Source organism: Chiloscyllium punctatum, chromosome 11 (assembly GCF_047496795.1).
Source record: "Chiloscyllium punctatum isolate Juve2018m chromosome 11, sChiPun1.3, whole genome shotgun sequence".
Lineage (NCBI taxonomy): Eukaryota > Metazoa > Chordata > Chondrichthyes > Orectolobiformes > Hemiscylliidae > Chiloscyllium > Chiloscyllium punctatum.
In genome coordinates this window covers 92812262-92832529 of record NC_092749.1, presented here as the reverse complement: position 1 = coordinate 92832529, position 20268 = coordinate 92812262, and the positions used below count along the sequence as shown (strand labels likewise).

Genomic DNA, 20268 nt, shown 5'->3' with positions numbered 1-20268 from the left:
TAATTAAAACGCCTGCAGTCATAAATCATAATATCATCCTGTGGGAAAGAAATTCCTTAAGTTTTAGTACATAGCAGCAAGAATTTGTTAAATACTGAATACTAGCAATAAAAATCAAAAGGAAAATGAGTACATAAATTATTCTGTTGCAGTTTTTTAAAGCAAGTTAGCCATTATCATTTACCTTCAGCCTTTTCTCCATTTTGTGTACCTCTGCCAGACTCTAATGCAATACTGACGAAGCACTGCACCATCAGCAGCGCTAGCTTTTAGAAAAGATGCTGAATCACTCTCCTGCTTGTTCTCTCAAATTGATATGAAAGACCCTATGGGCTGAATCTTACATTTTTCTGGCTAAACATAAGTTGCACCAAGTTTTTGGTAGGATTCTGTGTGGCGCAGTGACATTTCTTACCAAATACCTTACCAGGAGGCCAAGGTTCAAGTTCCACCTACTCCAGAGATGTGTAATAACATCACTGAACAAGTTGATTAGAAAAATAGGCTAATTTTTTGTTTAAATTAAGTAAACTATACTGTATATAAACAGGAGCCTGTACACATAACAGTAATGGACACAGTAGAGGACGTGTGTGGAAGCACAGGCAAATCTCTGTTCAATGTGGAAGGATCCATGGGGACTTGGATGGAGATGTGGGGGGTGGGGGGTGGGGGGGCGGTGAGGAGGAGAGAAGAGAGGTTTGGGCACAGGGGAAGGTGCTAGTAGTGGAGAGTAGGTTGATAAGGGGCATGGACCTATCAAGGGAGTTGCAGAGGGAATGGTCTCTACAGATGCCGATGGTGGGGGGGGGGGGGGGGGGGGGGGTGTTGGCAGGTGGAGTGGGGAGGGAAATGTATCCCTGGTGGGGTCTGTTTGTACAAGGCGGATATGGTGGAGAATAATATGATGTATCTGGAGGTTGGTGGTGGGACCCATGTGAATTGGCCATGCTAGATTGCCCGTAGTGTTAGGTAAGGTGTAGATGTAGGGGTATGGGTGGGTTGCGCTTCGGCGGGTGCGGTGTGGACTTGTTGGGCCGAAGGGCCTGTTTCCACACTGTAAGTAATCTAATCTAATCTAATCTAAAGGGGTTCTGTCCTTGTTGCGGTTGGAGGGGTGGGGTTCAAGGGCAGAGGTGCAGCAAGTGGAGGGGATGTGCTGGAGGGCATCGTTGACCACATAGGAGGGGAAATAGAGGCCATTTGGGGTGTTCTGGAATGGAATTGGTCCTCCAGGGAGCAGATGTGGCAGAGGCTGAGGAATTAGGAATAAGGGATAGCATTTTTACAGGAGGCAGGTTGGGAGGAGCTATGGTCCAGGTAGATGTGGGCATCAGTGGGTTTGAAATAGATGTCCGTGTTGAATCAGTCATCAGAAATGGAAATGGAGAGGTTTCGGAAGGGGAGGGAGATATCCAAGATGGTCTAGGTGAACTTAAGGTAAGGCTGGAAGGTGTCCAAGTGAACTTGAGGTCAGTGTCCTAATGGAAAATAAAAACTCTGGTATGGTGGATAACATAGGTTTGGTTAGAGCACTGGTTGGCTGGCAGAAAAAAAAGAAAGCATGCAAAAATCTGATTGCATAATTGATAAACAAAAGTCCCACAGGGGATTCGAATTTTTACAATTTACATGAATACATGAGATGAGGGGAGCAAAGACATGGTAGTTAAATTTGCAAGTGACACAAAGATAGGTAGGAAAACATGTTGTGAAGACGACATGAAGTTGCAGAGAAACATGGATGGATGTAATGAGTGGGCAAAAATCTGGTGGTTGGAGTCTAATGTGGGAAAATATGAAGTTGTTCACTTCCACATGAAGGAATGAAAGAACAACAGAGTATTGTTTAAATGGAGAATGGCTGCATAATTTTGTGATTCAGAAGGATTTAGATATTCTAGTGTGTGAATAACAAGAATGTAGCATGCAGATACAGCACATAAGTAAGGTGGTGAATGAGGTGCTACCCTTTACAGCAAGACCAGCTGAACATAAAAGTAAGGATGTCATGCCTTAGTTATGGGGAACATTGGTGAAAACACGTCCTTAACACTGCATATAATTCAGGCCTCCTAAATTTAAGGAAGGATCGAAATGCATTGGAGGCAGTTTACTAGACCGATACATGGCACGAGTAGGTTGCTCTGAGGATAGATTGGTCAGACTTAACTCATTTCTACTGGACTTTAGAAGAATCCAGGGTGATTTGATTGATGTGCATAAGATCCTGAGTGTCTGGATAAAGTGGATGTAGAAAGAACTTTCCTCTGGTTGGTCAGTCCAGAACGATAAAGCACTATTTTTAAATTAGGGGTCATTGTTGGGTCAGAGATAAGGAGATTTTTTTTCTCTTAGAGGTTTGAGCAACTTTAGAATGGTGGAGGTGAGGTCATGATGTATTTTTAAGGCAAAATAGTTTATTCCAAATTTAAAGGCTATTGGGGATAGAGGAGAATATGGAATTTGAAACACGTAGGTCAGCCATGGTCTTACTGAATGGTGGACCAAACCAGAGAGGCCAATACATCTACTTTTGCTCTTATTTTGTATGTTTGTTTGCTATGTGTCTGTTCATATGAAAGGTTTTAAGATTAATCAGTTGGTAGCACTCCGAATAAAAACATTGTGGTTAAAATTCAACTCTAGGGACTGGAGCACAAAAATAAAAGATGAATGCTCCAGTACAAGGAATCTACATTTCACCTGAGACATTAAACAGAGGCATCAAAGATCCCTCGGTAGTATTTTAAAATGAAGCAGTGAGATTTGCACGTTCAACATTCATCCCCCAAACATTAGCGTTAAAAACAAGTAGTCCAGTCATTACCACAATGTACGCAAACTGCCTCCACATTCTTGAATTACAAACTTCAAAAATACTTCCACGCATAATGTGTTAGTTCCCCAAGATCACAAAAGATGCAACAAAAATGCAAGTTATAGTTTTATATTTTACACAGCTACCAACTTGTTAATTTGGAATTGACATGATTTTCTTCATATTTTAGTGAATATGTAACTTTTAGGACTATATCAAAACTGTCTCCACCTTAGACAAAGCTGTTCCAGTGGCACCCTTTTGATCTCTGGCAACTGCTGCTCCTGTAGTTGGTTACGGTACCAGTGACTGGTAAATAGATGGAAACAGACCCCTGAGGCTACACGGCCAGCTCGGCCCATCCTCTGCTGGGCATTAGCCCTTGACACCCAGGTATCCTCGAGGCTCTCCATCCCCTTGCATGGGTCATACCTGCAGTAAACAAGAATATGAGAAGTCAAATAAGACTCATGTTGCACTATATCACAGTTCCCTAATGATACAGCATTCTGGCTATTAATGCTTCCATCATACATGATTTGGACATGCCATTGTTGGACTGGGGTGGACAAGGCAAAAATCAAACGACACCAGGTTATAGCCCAACAGGTTTATTTGAAATTAACCTGTTGGGACTATAACCTGGTGTTGTTTAATTTCTGACCTTGTTCATCATACATATGTATGTGTCTTCTTGAGTATGGGATCATTTCCAATGTCTAAGTGTCTTTTTTCTCCTGGGTCTAAGTCTCTGGACTTCTGTATTCATATCCACCTTTTTACTATTTTCTGCCCTATGGTCTGAACCATTTGGGATCTCATTACCTCTCTTCATCCATTATTTAAAACAGCTTCCAAATGCTACAATTTTGTTGAAGGTTTCTTTCTACTTCAGTTCAATGCAGATAGCCCTCAGGCCAGTTCTTTGTGTCAAAAATATTCTCAATTACTGTTGACAATCAACAATGATGTTTCCAAAGCACCAGAGTTGACTAGGACTATTATGTTTTTGAAAGAGCAACTTAATTAGTCCTCCACCACTGCTCTTTCTCCATAGCCCTGCAAAGTTTTCATTTTCACCATTTTTTCTGGCTGTGAAGAAGGGATGTCTTCACAATTCTTCTCTGGTTCTTTTGCCACAGATTCATAAGCACTCACATATATACTCAGTTTATCACAAACAAAGAACATCAGCATTCTTAAAAATCCACATCTCAATGAGTGTGTAATCTACAGCTACAAGTTTATTAGGTCTGGATTAATAACAATTCAAATCAATCATAATAACCCTGAGCACAAGGTGGTAGTCTATAAGGAATTAAAATTTTGCTAAGAGTTTAAACGATTACATCTTAACCCATGCTTCACTGTCTCCAAAAGGTCTGAACATATTACATTTAAATTCTTAAAAAGATATGTATATTATTCTGTACCTCTTTTCTTTCATCTTCCCAGAATCAATAACATAAACAACATCATCAATAGTAACTGACGTTTCAGCAATGTTGGTGGAAATTATAATCTTGGTAGTGCCTTTAGGAGGACGTGAGAAGACAGCTTGTTGCTCCTCACTGGACAGTGAAGAGTGCAGTGGATGTATCACACACCTGGAAGGGAATAGTCAGTTTATTTCACCGAAAAACGTTTATCAGTAATACTTTGAAAATGGTAAAGTTATTTGAAATATTCTGTATTAATACAACATAAAAATAACAAGTCTAAATTAAATTTATTAAATACCCACAAATGAAATTTGTTTAGAAAATCACATATCGCTGTGCCAAACTCTCTCTGCTCAAAATACTGGAATCGCATGAATTTGTAGAAGCATAGAATGACTACAGTGTGGAAACAGGCCCATCGTCCCAACAGGTCCACACCAACCCTCCAAAGAGTATCCCACCTAAACCCATTCCCCATTATTCTACATTTACCCCTGATTAATGCACCTAACCTGCACATCTTTGGACTGTGGGAGGAAACAGACACAGGGAGAATGTGCAAACTCCACACAGACAGTCGCCAGAGGCTGGAACAGAACCTGGGTCCCTGGTGTCGCAAGGTAACATTTGTTGGTCTGAAACCAGGTGTTGGAACCCTGATAATTCTCCTCTGGCTTTCTTTTTATGAGACTTTTTGGGGTCTGTGGATCAACCACTTATTACAATCTGAAGGGATTAAAAACTCATCATGTAGAGGATCAGCTGTCCATAATTTTAGTTAACACTTGCTTTTTCTTGGGAGTCTAAACCAAACCAAAGTCTATTTAAGATGTGAATACTCCAATCATAGCTGCCTACAGTTCTCTAGCAAATATCTTACAATGCTGACCAGGATACAGGAAAAGGCTTGTGGTTCAATTGGTAATTTCTCTCGCCATTAGAATGTGACTTCTGCTTTCATTCTATAACATTAATATGGCTAGTACTTCACCAAAATTTTCTAAATTCCAAATTTATCATCCTTCATGCTCTTTATCTGCCTTAGATTTCAGTATTGAAATCAAGATTAATGACACAACCTCTTGGTCATTTATACACCAAGTTTCAAAATTGTGGAACTTATTATGACCCCACCTAATCATACAGCTGGACAGGTCACAGGAAGAAACATGGCTTCATTATTTTTTTCTAATTTTAGTTAAAATGATCATTCACTGAAACATAGGCTGCAGATTTTCTTTAACTGTAGAACAGATATTTATATCAGAAAACCAAGCTATGTAAATTCAGAACGCAGCTCTGAAAGATCTTAAAATACAGTACATAGTAAAATAAAGTTTCTTCCCATTCAGAAGCTATTTGTTACAGAAGATCAAATCCAGTTACATTTTCCTACTATATCAAATCTTTAAGCTTGATTTAACTGATTCTTCCCAGTTTTTTTCATGTGAACTGTGAAGTTTTATTACATAAATATTCTCAAAATTGAAAATTGAGATCTTCTCAGCTTTTAATAAAATTAAGATTTTCAAATTGTTTCAAAACAAACAAGACTTTTACACTGAATTAACTGTGCTTTCCCTAAAGTTTCCTGAATTCCTTTCTAAGAAATAAACAGTATATGCTTTTGACTCAAGTTAGGTCTCCTCCAAATCTGATGAGGAGATTTCAGTCACACGTTTTCGAAAGTGAAAGCAAACCTTGATTATCCTGAAACAAAAACAAGCTAATGGCCTTCAAATTTACCCCACCTGTCATAAACCATCACAGTAAAAACAATCTTCCATTAACACTCTAGACTTGCCTGATCTCTGACACATACTGGGTTAGGTTACAGTTCCAGAAAGACTCTGACTTAATTATATAAAATACTACACTAAAGCAACCCAACCATGTGCCAATAAATCCAAATTCTAAAAATGATATTAAAATGCATATGTGCGTACATTATATAAAATCACACACTTTTCATCACAAATTAATCATCTCCCTCAATCTTTTCTTCGCCTACAATCTTAATCCTTTTCAAACCAAATCATTCATTTTTGACACATTAGTTCTTTTTGAAAGGTAACTATTTCCCACCTTGTTAGAACCCTGTTTTTATAGATTAGCTTCAGGTAATGTCCCTGTCATTCCCTTTTACTCCCTTCCATTTAAGTAAAGACAGCCATTTGGAATTTTCATCGCAACATACACAAGGCACATCTCAATGTAATTTTCACAATGTTTAAAATCTACTTACAAACAAACAGTAAAAGCTACAAGGTTGGGGCATTTTAAAAGAAGAAATTCAATATTTATAGTCATTCTATTCTTTCAGGTCATAGAAATTTAGTCGAGGAAGATAAGTAACCCACTCACTTAGTACATTTACCCCATCCCTCTTCATTTTTCTTTTTCAGATATATACTCAACGTTGTTTTGGGTGGTCTAATGGATATCATTTCTTTTCCCAAACATAGTGGTGGATTAGGCAGACAAAGTACAAAGTACATTCTAACAACCGTTTCCATAGCTAGTTTTCTGCTGGAACAAGTCACAAACCTGTCCCTAGACTATAAATTGAGGGGTGCCACTCTGCATCAAACGTAACTGACCAGGCGACACTTCTACCCATACTGCCCGCCATAGCCAGATTTTCAGTTTGATTATCAATCTGTTTGACCATGTGACCATTAAGTCTTGAAATGAAACTATAATAAATTTTATTTAATCTTTTCTTTCAATGACAGTCCTAAGTCTCCTGCCAACTCAATTATTAATTACCAATTATCAAAATATTTATTAAAAAAAAGCCCATGTTTTTCTAAACTTTTCTCATAATTAAAACCCTTTATCCTTGGGTTCAATTAAGTGAATCCTTGTGGATTCCTTTTCATGACTTCAACATCACTGAAGTAGAGCATTCAATAGTGTCTCAAATAATGAGCTCTCTTTATTTCTTCAATTCACAAACCTTTTGTCACGCCTGTTGTTGAAAAAAGGGTTAGACTGAAGTTGTTCGTATAGTAACTTGATTTCTGCCAGGCCAGGCAAAAATATTAAAACAGCACCTATTAAAATAAAATAACATTAAAATTGAATTATCAACAAAGACATAGAACTTAACAGAGGCCCTTCGGCCCTTGATGTTGCACCGACCTGTGCAACCAATCTGAAACACATCTAACCTACACTGTTTCATTATCATCCATATGTTTATCCAATGACCATTTAAATGCCCTTAAAGTTGGAGAGTCTACTACTGTTGCAGGCAGGGCTTTCCACGCCCTTACTACTCTGAGTAAAGAACCTACCTCTGACATCTGTCCTATATCTATTACCCCTCAATTTAAAGCTATATCCCCTCATGTTAGCCATCACTACCTGAGGTGAAAGACTCCCACTGTCCACCCTAATTCTCTGATCATCTTGCATGTCTCTATTAAGTCACCTATTAACCTTCTTCTCTCTAATAAAAACAGCCTCAAGTCCCTTTGCCTTTCTTCATAAGACCTTCCCCTCCATACCAGGCAACATCCAGTAAATCTCCTCTGCACCCTTTCCAATGTTTCTACATCCTCCCTATAATGCAGTGACCAGAAACGTCCGCAATACTCCAAGTATGGCCACACCAGAGCTTTGTACAGCTGCAACATGACATCATGGCTCCAAAACTCAATCCTTCTACCAATAAAACTTAACACACCATATATGAAAATATTACTCCCATTATTCTCACACTTTTACCATCACAACTGCCTGAATATTTCTAAATTGGAATAATGTTCATGCAATTAAGCATCCTTAATAAAAGAAAACAGGCAATTCATTGTACCACTTCAAGTCAGAGTCATAGAGCATGGAAATGAGACCCTTCGGTCTAATCAGACCATGCTGAACATAATCCCAAACTAAATTACTCCCACCTGCCTGTTCCTGGCCAAACCTTTCTATTCATGAGCTTATCCAAATGTTCTTTCAATATTGTAATTCTACCTACACCCACCACTTCCTCAGGAAGTTCATTCCACACTCAAACCACCCTTTGTGTAAAGAATTTGCCCCTCATGTCTTTTTTAAAATCTTTTCCTCTCACCTTAAACAAGAGTGTCCCAGAGTCTTGACAGGCCCCATCTGAGGGAAAAGACAACTACCATTAACTCTATCTTGACCCCTTGTTATTTTATAAACTTCTACCACGTCGCATCACAACCTCCTACACTCTAGTGCAAAAGATCCCAGCCTATCTTTATAATTCAAACCTTCCATACCCAGCAACATCCTGATAAATCTCTTCTGAACCCTCTCCATCTCAATAATATCCTTCCTATAACTGAGTAACCAGAACTGGATACAGTATTCCAGCAGAGGCCTTACCAATGTCCTGTACAACTTCAACATGACTTCCCAACCTCTCGACTCAAAGCACTGAGCAATGAAGGCAAGTGTGCCAAATGCCTTTTAAGCACCCCTGTCTAAATGTGATGCATTTAGAGCAGGTCCCTCTGCTCTACAACACTAGCCAAGGCCCTGCCATTAACTGTATAAACCCTACCCTTGTTTGTTGTACCAAAATGCAATACCTCGCATTTATCCAGATTAAACTCCAACTGCCATTTTTCAGTCCATTGACCCATTTGATCAAGATCCCTTTGTAATCTTAGAAAACCTTCTTCACGGTCGACAATGCCACCAATTTTGTTGTTGTCCACAAATTTACTAACCATGCCTTCTATATTCTCGGTTGAATCATTTATGTAAATGACAAACAAAAGAGGACTCAGAACTGATCCGTGTGGAACACTGCAGGTAATAGGCATCCTGTCCAAAAAGCTACCACTCTGTCTCCTCTCGTTAAACCAATTATGTATCCAATTGACAAGCTCACCCTGAATCCCATGTGACCTAAATTTACCAAATGGAAGGGAAAAAAAGACAAATAATTTCCCTATTTAGTATAAACTTAGCTGATCTGGTATTGTATTTGGAAAAATTAAAACCATTTTCAGTAACATTTTAAAGTCATCAAAAGACAAAACAGAATGAGATAGCCTGTTTATCTATCAGATGTAAAGAATTGAAAGAATAGAATAGTCCAAAGGGTCAGGCAACATTTTCATACAACTATATAGAACTGAATGAAACCATTGAGCTCAACACATCAATGCTGGAACTTTGAAAAAGCTATCTAGTAATGCCATTCCCTGACCTTGTCCCATAGCCCTGCAAAAGGTTCCTTTTCATTATATATCTAATTCCCTTTTAGAAGTTACTTGTGAATCTGTTTCCACCATGCTTTCAAGCTGTGCATTCCAGTTCATTATAACTTGTGGACATGAGAAACATTTCCCCTAAGCTTTCCTCTGGTCAAGCTGCCATTTGTCTTAAATCTGAGTTCTGATTCTCCTCACAATGGAAACAATTTCTTGTTATTTGTTTTATGAAAATCCCTCAGAATTTTGAATATAATCTCCCTTTAACCTTCTTTGCTCTGAGAACAATCCCAAAGTTTATACAACAGAAATTCTTCATTCTGAGTATCATACTAGAAAATCTCTACACCCTGTCCAAAAGTTTGACAAACCATCCAAAATAAATGTTGAAACTACACCTTGACAAGTTGGTCTTGGAGGGAAGATAATTAGTAGCAAGTCATTTCAGTGAGGAGAAAATAATTCTTGAATCTTTTTTTGATCCAGATCATATATTTTATTTCCATCCAAATCAGACAAAAAAAAATTGCCCGTCACTTTGCTGTCAGGCGTTTTCCAGCTAGACTACAAGGCAGGGGCAGTCCAGCAAGCTATGCAAGCAACAGTGAGTGAATCATCACTAAAACCATGTCTCACCATAACAGCAATAATTGTCTTAATTCATGTTTAAAGGTCCTAAAGTCATATCGACAGCTAAGGACAGAATACAAGTGTGTAAGGTAAGTGAGGGATAGGATGCCAAGTGGCCAAGCAGACAAGTGGTTGTGGGAGTTCAGTAGCAAATGGGTGAGGAGATACAGTAGTCAAATGAATTTTTTAAGAAATAGAAGTGCTAATATACTGAGAAGTCATGGAAAGGGGCGGGGGGGGATGGGGTCAACTGGTGAGTCAAGGGTGGAGGTGGATATATCTTACATAGTTAACCAGAAATCAGAACAGCTTTTAATCTCTTTAACCCTTTTCTGGCTATCATTAAAAGTAAATAAATCAGACTCCTCCAAAGTCTCTGACTGTAACAGAGTAGATGTTGTTTTTGGAGGGTTTAAGACATTGGGTAACAGGCCATTGGAAGTTACAACTTGCCAGGCAATTTCCATGTAATAAATGTGTCAGGACTCCTATCTTTGTTTGGTCTCCAACTAACTGGACCAATGAGTGATGCAGGAGATTAAGAGGAGATCAGAACAGAGTGTAATTGGTTAAAGAATCAAATACAGTTGCAAGGAGGGATGATATAGTAACTTAATCATCAGAGGAGCCATATTGGTTCAGATCAGGAATACAAAAGTGGCAGCCACACTTCTAGAAGTGTACTATAGACCTCTAGATAGTGGGAAGCAGAGAGATTAGCAAATATGGAAGCAAATTTCTGTGTTCAAAAACAATAGGGTAGTAATAGGGGCTTTAACTACCCAACATCAACTGTGATACAAGCAATAAGAAAGACCCAGAGGGCACAACATTCTTGAACTGCATCAAGAGAACCATTTTACCAGCATGTAACAAGCTCAACTAGGGGATTTAGTCTTAGGAAATGAAACTTATCCCTCTATTCCCTATTTATTCATGTATCCATCAAGATGCCTCTTAAATGTTGCTATTGTGTCCACTTCTACCTCCTCCTTGGCAATACATTGCAGGCACATACCCTGCTCTGTGTAAAAGACTTGGCTCTCACATCGCCTTTAAAACTTACTTTCTTTTATCTTAAACCTATGCCCCATAATAATACTCTAGCTATTCTTTCCCCTGTCTGCCTCTATACTCCGATTATCCCAGTCAAGATGCCTGTTTGATCTACTCATTTAAGTACGACACAAAAAAATACTTCAAAGAGTGTTGTAAGAGAAAACAAAATATTATATCGAGAGGAACATTTTCAATGTCTGATCTTTACGTGTCATACAGAACTTAAACTAATAATTTTTAATAATATTCCACATAATATTCACATTCTGATGGGTACTCTAGTGTAATAGCTTTCGTAATACATCTTGAAAATGGTAAATATTGTCCATTAGTTCTGGAAGCTAAGAAAATTTCAAAAAGCTGCTGCAAATATTTTGCCTTGAGGGAAACTAGTTTTCCACAGTCAATGTCAGAATTAATCACCTGTTTTACAAAAATAAGTGAATGTACAAATAAATTTGTTAGGGTCTTAGAACAGGGGCACCCACAATATAAAGCTTGTACAAAATGACACTTTTGATTTAATTTGTTTGAAATTTCAGTTGTGCATATTAGCTCTAATTTTTATTTAAAGGGAAAAAAATGTCTTTCATATATTAATTGTAGGGATTCACTTAAGCCAAAAAGAAGACACAAGTGAAAACAGTAGTTGTTGCGTTAAGAGGTGTATATTTGTAGTGCTTAACTCTGTAAATCTATAAGAAAGAATACAAGGCTTGGTTCCAGTTGTATCCTTCACAGACACGCTTTCTGGAGAAGAACAACTAATTGTAAAAGGTTGTGTTATGCTCAGAGGTCAAGGAATATATTAGAATGCAATTATTTCATTCATCCTCAATTTTCTCATAGCCTTGGTTTTATTCTTTCCAAATTTGTTCTCAGTAAATGTTCTTATTCAACCAAAAGTCTCACAGCAATCATCTTACAAGAAACACAGAACAGGTTTCAACTGAAGCCCAGCAGCTTACACCTCCCTTCTGTATCTCTATACACTTTATCCTAAGCCAACTCTGACAGTACAAATGACCTTCAAAGTTTGCAAGATTCAAGCACTGGGCACATGTTGGTCAATGACCACTTCAACATCTTTTCTAAGTAACTACAACTATATATGAATAGCAGACTGGATTTGACTCCACTTACCTGGAGGGTAATTGTGTTTTCCATCCACTATCCACTCGAGTAGAGCTTCTATTAGGTCCAAATTGATCTTATCCAGGTCCATTCTAGCCATAGTCTTTAATACTGACTTGCTAATCCCTGAAAGGAAAAGAAACAGATTTACCAACATAGTTAGACAGAGGTACAGCTACTGCCTAAAACAAACATATATATCACTGCTGGTTGCTTCGTCATTCACATAGTCTACTTGCACGTGAATAGAAATGCACAAGATGCTACCTCTCACCTTCATAATATTGACGGAGGCAGTTTTGCTATGCGGATTGGTAAGGCATGGTCAGTACCTGTACATTACTTGCTGTGTACAGTCAAAGGAACATGATGTTTATCATGATTTCAAAGTCTTTGAGAAGTATGGCCTACAAACCTAGCATCTCACTAGCACCAAAACCAGTCAACATTTGCAAAATTTACCGCACGGTATCCAACATTAGATGCAATTCTACAAGTGGACAATTCTTCCTGGATAACTTGGCGTGCGAGAAAAATTATACTGATGTAAAATTGCATTTTTCATTTTTGCATTTTTAATTGAGAACTTAATAGGAAAAGGAACAGTTTTAAAAAACAAGGATTGTTGAAGAATTGCTGCTCGTGTTTAAGGTAACCTGACACTTGTACTATTTTACACAGTTACTTGTTCAAGCAGCAGTAAAAGTCTGGTCTACAGACCAGCTGGAACCAAGGCGTGTGTATGAATGGAGCTTTGGTGGGCAACAATGTAACTGATTGATCTGCAGACGAGTGACCAGTTACCAATGACAAAAACTCTCTGCCTCCCAACGACTGAGATTAGCTCCCAGGTAGCTAAAAAGCTTGAGGCTGTAAATCCATTTCTGGGAGGATTTTTGCAATTCAAAAGCTCTTTTTTCTACAGTGAAAAACATCTCTCGCTTGAAGATAGCCAGTTTATTTCCCCTTTCCAGTCGCTATAAAGTGTGACTTTTAATTGTTAAGTTAAAAGACCTTAATAAGTTGGAACCAGTCACCCAATGCCTCTTGCAGACACCTAAAAGTATTTGGAGAAGGGAATTTGAGAAGTAGCATTCTGATCAGCACAAGGATCATCTCAGCAAATCTTGTGGACAAATTCTATCTTCACTCGGGCAAAGGAGGATGTAGATACATAATTTAGGGAGGAGAACTATGAGGTTCCTGAGCAAATTGACCTGGAGAGCAAGGAGGCATTGGAGATTCTGGCTGCTTTAAAAATGGACAAATCCCCAGGTCCAGATGAGTTGTATCCCAGGCTGCTGTCAGAGTCGAGGGAGAAAATTACAAGGGCTCAGATCTAATTTTTTTTACACTATCAGTGGCCATGGGGAGGTGCCACAGCACTGGAGACAGCTAATATAATTCCACCTTTCAAGAAGGATATTTGAGATAAACCAGAGAATTATAGACCAGTGAGTTTCACATCAGTGGCAAGGAACTATTGGAGAGACTTCTGAAGGAGAGACATAATCTCCACATAGAAAGGCAAGGTTTGATCAGGAATAGTCAATAGAGCGCAGTCATGCCTAACAAATTTGACTGAATTTTGAGAGGTGGTGATCAGGTGTGTAGGTGCATAAAGCGTAGTTGGTGTAGTTCATATGGATTTCAGCGAAGTCTTTGATAAGTTCCCACATGGGAAACTGATAAAGCAGGTAAACGTACATGGAATCCAGGGCAATTTGATGAGACAAATCCAAAATCAGCTTAATGGTAGGAGGCAGAAGTTGTAGTGGAAAGCAGTTTGTGACTGGAGGCTGGTGTACAGTGGCGTACCACAGGGATCAATGTTGGGTCCCCAATTTAAAAACAGAAAGAACTGCGGATGCTGTAAATCAGAAACAAAAATAGAAATTGCTGAAAAAGTTCAGCTGGTCTTGGCAGCATCTGTGGAGAGAAATCAGAGTTAACATTTTGGGTTTAGTGACTTCTGCAGAACTGACTATAGCTAGGAAAATGTCTGTTTTATAAGCAGAAGATGGGGTGGGGGGGGTGAAAGAGAGGGAAATGAAAAATGATAGGTGGGGAGAGCACTCAAAGAACGAGAGAGGAACAGTTGGACGGACAGAGAAGTGGATAACAATCTGGCTGAGGGTGAATAGCTATGAATGGGGACTATTAGTGGCTAACAATGGGTAGTATGTAATAGCAGACGATGTGATAACAAGGTCTGGTGTGTGAAGGTTTCGTTAAGGACATGGGAGATGGGAGAGCTCAAGCCCTATAGTTATTGAAGTTGATATTGAGTCCAGAAGGCTACAGGGTCCCAAGCAGAAATCGAAATGCTGTTCTTCTGGCTTGTCCTGAGCTTCACTGGAAAACGGCAGCAAGCCTGGGACAGAGATTTCGGCCAGGGAACACGGTGAATTGGCAGGCAACTGCGAGTTGTCTTTTTTGCAGACAGAACACAAGTGTTTTGTGAAGCAATCACCCAGTGTACACTTCTTTTCTCCAATGTTGAGGAGACCACATGTGAGCAATAAATGCAGTAGACTAGATTGTGGGAAGTGCTGCTTCACCTGGAAGGTGTGTTTGGGCTCTTGGATTCTGATGAGGGAGGAAGTAACTGGACAGATCTAACACCTTCTACTGTTGCAGAGAAAGGTGCCATGAGGCTGTGGGGTAGTGTTGGGAATGAAGGAAGTTCCAGGAGGGAACAGTCACTGTGGAATGCTGACTACAGATAGGAGGGTAATGTGTGTCCAGCAGTGACATCTCGCTGGAGGTGGTGGAAATGGCAACTAATGGTCCTCTGGATCTGGTGGGATGGTAGGGACATTTAGGAGGCTCTCTTGTTGAAGTTGGCATCATTGGAACAAATGGGATGGAGATGGAGGAACTGGGAGAATAGAATAGAGCCTTTATCGGAAGCAAGGATGTATAATCCGGGCAACTATTGGAGTCCGTAGATTTGTAATGGATATTGGTGGCCAGCCTATCCCCAGAAATGGAAACAGATGTATAGGAAAGGGAGGGAGGAGTCAGAGATGGGCGAGGTGAAGGTGAAAGCAGGGTGGAAACCAGAAGCAAAATCGATAAATATTTCCAATTCTGGACAAGAGAGGGAGGCCGAACTGATGATATCATCAATATACCAGAGAAAGAGTTGTAGGTGGGGGCTGGAACAGAACTGGAACATGGAATGTTCCACATACTCCGCAAAGAATAACTGGGGCCACTGCAAGTACCCACATCCACCCTCTGACCTGAAGAAAATGAGAAATGTGAAAAGAAATGTTGTTCAGGGTGAGAACAAGCTCGGTCAGGTGGAGGAGGCGGGTGGTGAGTGGGGACAGTACAGGCGCTTGTTCCATGAGGAAGCAGAGAGCCCTGAGACCATCCTGATGGGGAAATGAATGTGTAAAGGGATTGCACTTCATTGGTAAAGTGGTGGTGTCCAGAACCTGCAAACTGAAAATTCTTAAACTGGTGGAAGGCATCAGAGGAATTGCAGATATTAGTGTGCAGGGACTGGACCAGGGGAGAAAAGACAAAGTCAAGGTCAGAAGAGATCAGTTTTGTGGGGTAGGAGCAGGCAGAAACAATGGGTCTATCCAGTCTGTCCTGTTTGTGGATTTTGGGAAGTCGGGTTGGGGGTCGATCCACTTGGAGGCAATTTTGGCGGGGAGGTGGGGTGGGGGTGATGGTGGTGGTCAGATGAAATGAGATTGGTTACTGTAGTAGACACAATGGCCTGATTTTCCATTGCAGGGCCATGGTCCAGGGGAGATTGGAAGTGGTATCTGAGAGCTGATGCTCAGCATCTACAATATAGAGGTCATTCTGCTGGACTACCACAGCACCACCCTTATCAGCAGGTTTAATTACAAAGTCAGGTTGGATCTGAGAGAATGGAATGCAATCAGCTCCCAGGGGGATAGGTTGGAATGGGTAAGGGGCACAAAGAAATCGAGGTGACTAAAGTCATGTTGACATTTCTCAATGAACAGGTCGAGTGCAAATAAAAGGCCAGAGGGAGGGATCCAAGTGGCAGGAGAACGTTGGAGGTGAGAAAAGGGGTCTGAGAGACAGGGAGAGGACTCTTATCCAAAGAAATAGGCATGGATGTGAAGGTGATGGAAGAAAGAGTTCAATATTATGTTGTGCCTGAAATTTACACAGAGGGATAAAACTGAGACCTCTGCAAGGTCTCCTGATGAAGGAGCTTTGCCTGAAACGTCAATTTTTCCTGCTCCTCACATGGTGCCTGACCTGCTGCACTTTTCCAGCACCACTCTACTCTCCAGCATCTGCAGTACCCACTTCTGCCCTGAGACATTTGCGAATTCAGTTCCTGCTTGGGGATCCTGCAGCCTTCCGGACTCAATATTAAGTTCAAGACCTTTAGGGCATGAGCTCTCCCATGTCCTTACCACAAGCCCCACATACCAGGTCTTATTATCACCGTCTGTTATTACACACATTCCTAGTCACTAACTGTCCCCATTAATAGCCATTCATCCTCACAGCCAGATCATCATCAAGTCCTTTGTCTGTCGAACTGTTCATCTCTCTCTTTGGGTTCTATCCCCACTTATCATTTACTCGTTACAGTGACTCGTTACCCCTCCCTCCACCCTCTGCTTATAAACTGACATTTTCCTAGCTACAATCAGTTCTGAGCAAGGGTCACTTGAACTGATGAAGGGCTGTGGCCCGAAACATCAATCTTCCTGCTCCTCAGATGCTGTCTGACCTGCTGTGCTATTCTAGCAACACACTCTCAACACTTGAACTGAAACATTGACTCTGGCTTCTCTTTACAGATGAGCAATTTCTGCTTCTGTTTCTGAGTCCTTTACTGTCCATGTTATATATACATGATATAGATGAGATTGTGGCGAGGATTGAGAAGTACACGAGGATTGGATGGTTGGTTAATTGAGGAAGGAGGTCTAAGGTTACAGGAAGAGAGAGAAGAATTGGTTAGATGGACAGATCAGTGGTAGATGGAACTTAACTAGGAGAAAGTGAGGACTGCTGATGCTGGAGACCAGAGTTGAAAAATGTGGTGCTGGAAAAACACAGCAGGCCATGCAGCATCCAAGGAGCAGGAGAATCGACGTTTCGGGCATAAGCCCTTCTTCAGGAATGAGGCTGGTGTGCCAGGTGGGCTGAGATAAAAGGTAGGGGGAGGGGCACTGGGAATACGATAGGTGGAAGGAGGGGAGGGTGAGGGTGATAGGCCGGAGAAGGGGTGGGAGCAGAGAGGTTGGGAAGAAGATATCAGGTCAAAAGGGCGATGCTGAATCCAGGGGTTGGGCCTGAGATAAGGGGGGGGAAGAGAGGAAATGAGGAAGGTGGAGAAATCTACATTCATCTCGTGTGGTTGGAGGGTTCCTAGGCAGAAGATGAGGCACTCTTCCTCCAGGCATCACGTGGTCAGGGTCTGGCGATGGAGGAGGCCAAGGACCTGCATGTCCTCGGTGGAGTGGAAGGGGGAGTTAAAGTGTTCAGCCACGGGATGGTTGGGTTGGTTCGTGTGGGTGTCCCAGAGGTGTTCCCTGAAATATTTCGTAAGTAGGATACTTGCCTTTAGCCAGTCATGACACAGATTATAAGAGCAGGAAGATTGTTATGGAGCCATACAAAATTTTGGAGAGTCTACAGCTGGAACACTGAATGCAGTTCTGATCGCAACACTCCAGGAAAAATGTGATTGCACTGGAAGAGGTGCAAAGGAGATTTGCCAGGATGTGGCCTGAGTTAGAGCATTTTAGCAAAGAAGAGAGGCTGGATAGGCTTGTGCTGTTTTCTTTCAAGCAGAAAAGGCTTGATTGCAGTGTAAGATTATATGGGGCATGGACAGGGTGGATAGAAAGCAGCTGTTACCCCGAAGTGGAAAGGTCAAAAACAAGGGCAGCATCATTTTAAGGTGAATGCCATGTGTTTTACAGGAGATTTGAGCCAATAATTTTTCACTCAAAGGATGGGGGGAGTCTGGAATACAATGCCTGGGAACATTAGAGTGGCAGAAAACCTCAAAACGTTTAAAAGGTACATGAACATGCACTTGAAATGTCATAACATTCAAGTCTATGGGTCAAATGCTGAAAAGTGGGATTAGTGTAGTTAGGTTAGCACAGACTCATTAGGTGGAAGGACCTCTTCTGTGCTGTATGACTACGTCTATGTTCATACACGTGGCAGGAAGATAACCAGCACATCTTTCAATTTCTCAAAAATGCTTCATCATCCAGCCAATGTATTTTTCAATATTGTGATGCCTCAAAGCTTCAAGCATTGAAAGCTAGATGCATCCCTTAAAGCATATCTATTACAGGACAGCCAGCCAATTATGTTTGGTCCTTATGACAACTTAGGAAAATTGCTCCAACATTTGAAAGATAAATTCTCTGCTCTACTTTACAGATTATACTGGTTTCATATGTACCTATTTGGCAAGAATTTAATTGTATCATACCAAGCACAAATCATTAGAAAAGATCAACCGAAACCTTCTCAAGTGCACCTCCCTCATTACGATGCCTACTTGTGAAGATGCAAGGGTATGATGTTGGAGGACAATGAAAACCAGGCTCCTTAATGACTATTACTAATGCTTTTAGTAGACTTCCATACCCCATTAAGAACAAAGTCATTCCTTCAGACCTACAGATCAATATTGAATTTGAGTTTGAAGATAAGACTTAACTTTAATCTTACTCATTTTGGTCACAGCCAAGCACAATAGATTCAGTGAGCTATAAAAAAATGATCAGCTGCAACAGCTCACAGAGACCACCATTTGGTAGCTGGAATGTGTCTAGCAGGTGCCTGAGCTAGCACATCCTTTCTGCCATTCAGAGATTAATCTTGGATTTGATTGGAATACAATCTACAAAAGCAAACAAGTAGTAAATCCACAAATTCTATGTCGAGACATAGTAGACCACATAGGTCACATGAACGCAGAATCCAATTTTTGATCCTACATAAAGAAAGCATAAAAAGTCCGTCTCTGACCAGGCTGTATTTCTCCTACTTTACGTAGATATGACATACTTAGGAAATTTTCCACATTATTATACAGATGCCTGTATTGTAGCTGAACTAGAAGAGTTTGACAAGGGGTGCAGCTAATTCTGGATCACTAGTCTTCTGTACTATTACTAGCATTTTGACAAAGACTACAATATTTACAGTATTCAGCACTATCAGCTATTCTCGATATTACGAAGAGTTAACCAAACTGGCTGAAGACTGATGCTGAGAAGTTTAGGTGCTTCAAACATGTCTTTTAAACGGATGTGTTAAGCATTGTTGATGAAAGGAATATAATTGCAGCTTCCTTATCCAGCAAATTGTTTAATTGTTCACCACCATTCACAGCTATATGGCAGAACTGCACAGCTTAGGTTTTAACTGTTAATTATGAGATTGTTTAACTGTCCGTTGCATGCTGCTTATGGAGTTTAGCATCCAAGTAGTCCTGTGTTGTAGCTTTGACAGGCTGACACCTCAGTATAAGGTGTGCCTGGTACTGCTCCCAGCATGTCCTCCTACATTCTTCTTGAACAAGAGTTGACCTCCTGGCTTGGTGATAAAACACTGGGCAATATGTTGAGGAATGAGGTTCCAAATTATTCTTGATTGCAATTTTCTTGTTGATGATGGCCCACAGCTCCTCGTGGATGTCTAGATTTGAGTTGCTAGATCTGTTTAAAGTATATTTAATTTAGATAGATGGGGGTTGGTGCAATATAAGATGCAAAGAACAAAGTTTTGGGATAAGCTGAAGCTATCTGAGGGTTCAAGATGGATGGTCTGCCAGGAGACCATTGAAATAGTTTATTTAAAGTGAAAAAAGTGGCTTATGAGCTGAGGCAAGAATCATTTGAGGAAGTGGATCATAAAATTTGCATCATCAATATCGGTACCTATTTGAAAGTTGACCCTCTGTTAGCAATACCAATGCCAGAATAGTATTAATTTCTAGGAA

At 40.3% G+C, this 20268-nt stretch overlaps 1 protein-coding gene across 6 annotated transcripts in view; it reads right to left on the bottom strand.

Annotated features, from left to right (window-relative positions):
* The window catches only part of dhx57 (DEAH (Asp-Glu-Ala-Asp/His) box polypeptide 57), a 117753-nt gene that overhangs the window by 26128 nt on the left and 71357 nt on the right, over positions 1 to 20268 (bottom strand). For all 6 annotated transcript variants that reach the window (XM_072581269.1, XM_072581274.1, XM_072581271.1 and 3 more), the window contains exons 13-16: positions 12294 to 12410; positions 7223 to 7319; positions 4255 to 4428; positions 3053 to 3253 (exon numbers count right to left, since the gene is read on the bottom strand). In XM_072581269.1, coding sequence (XP_072437370.1) covers positions 3053 to 3253; positions 4255 to 4428; positions 7223 to 7319; positions 12294 to 12410 — 589 coding nt within the window. The remainder of the gene's footprint in view (positions 1 to 3052; positions 3254 to 4254; positions 4429 to 7222; positions 7320 to 12293; positions 12411 to 20268) is intronic.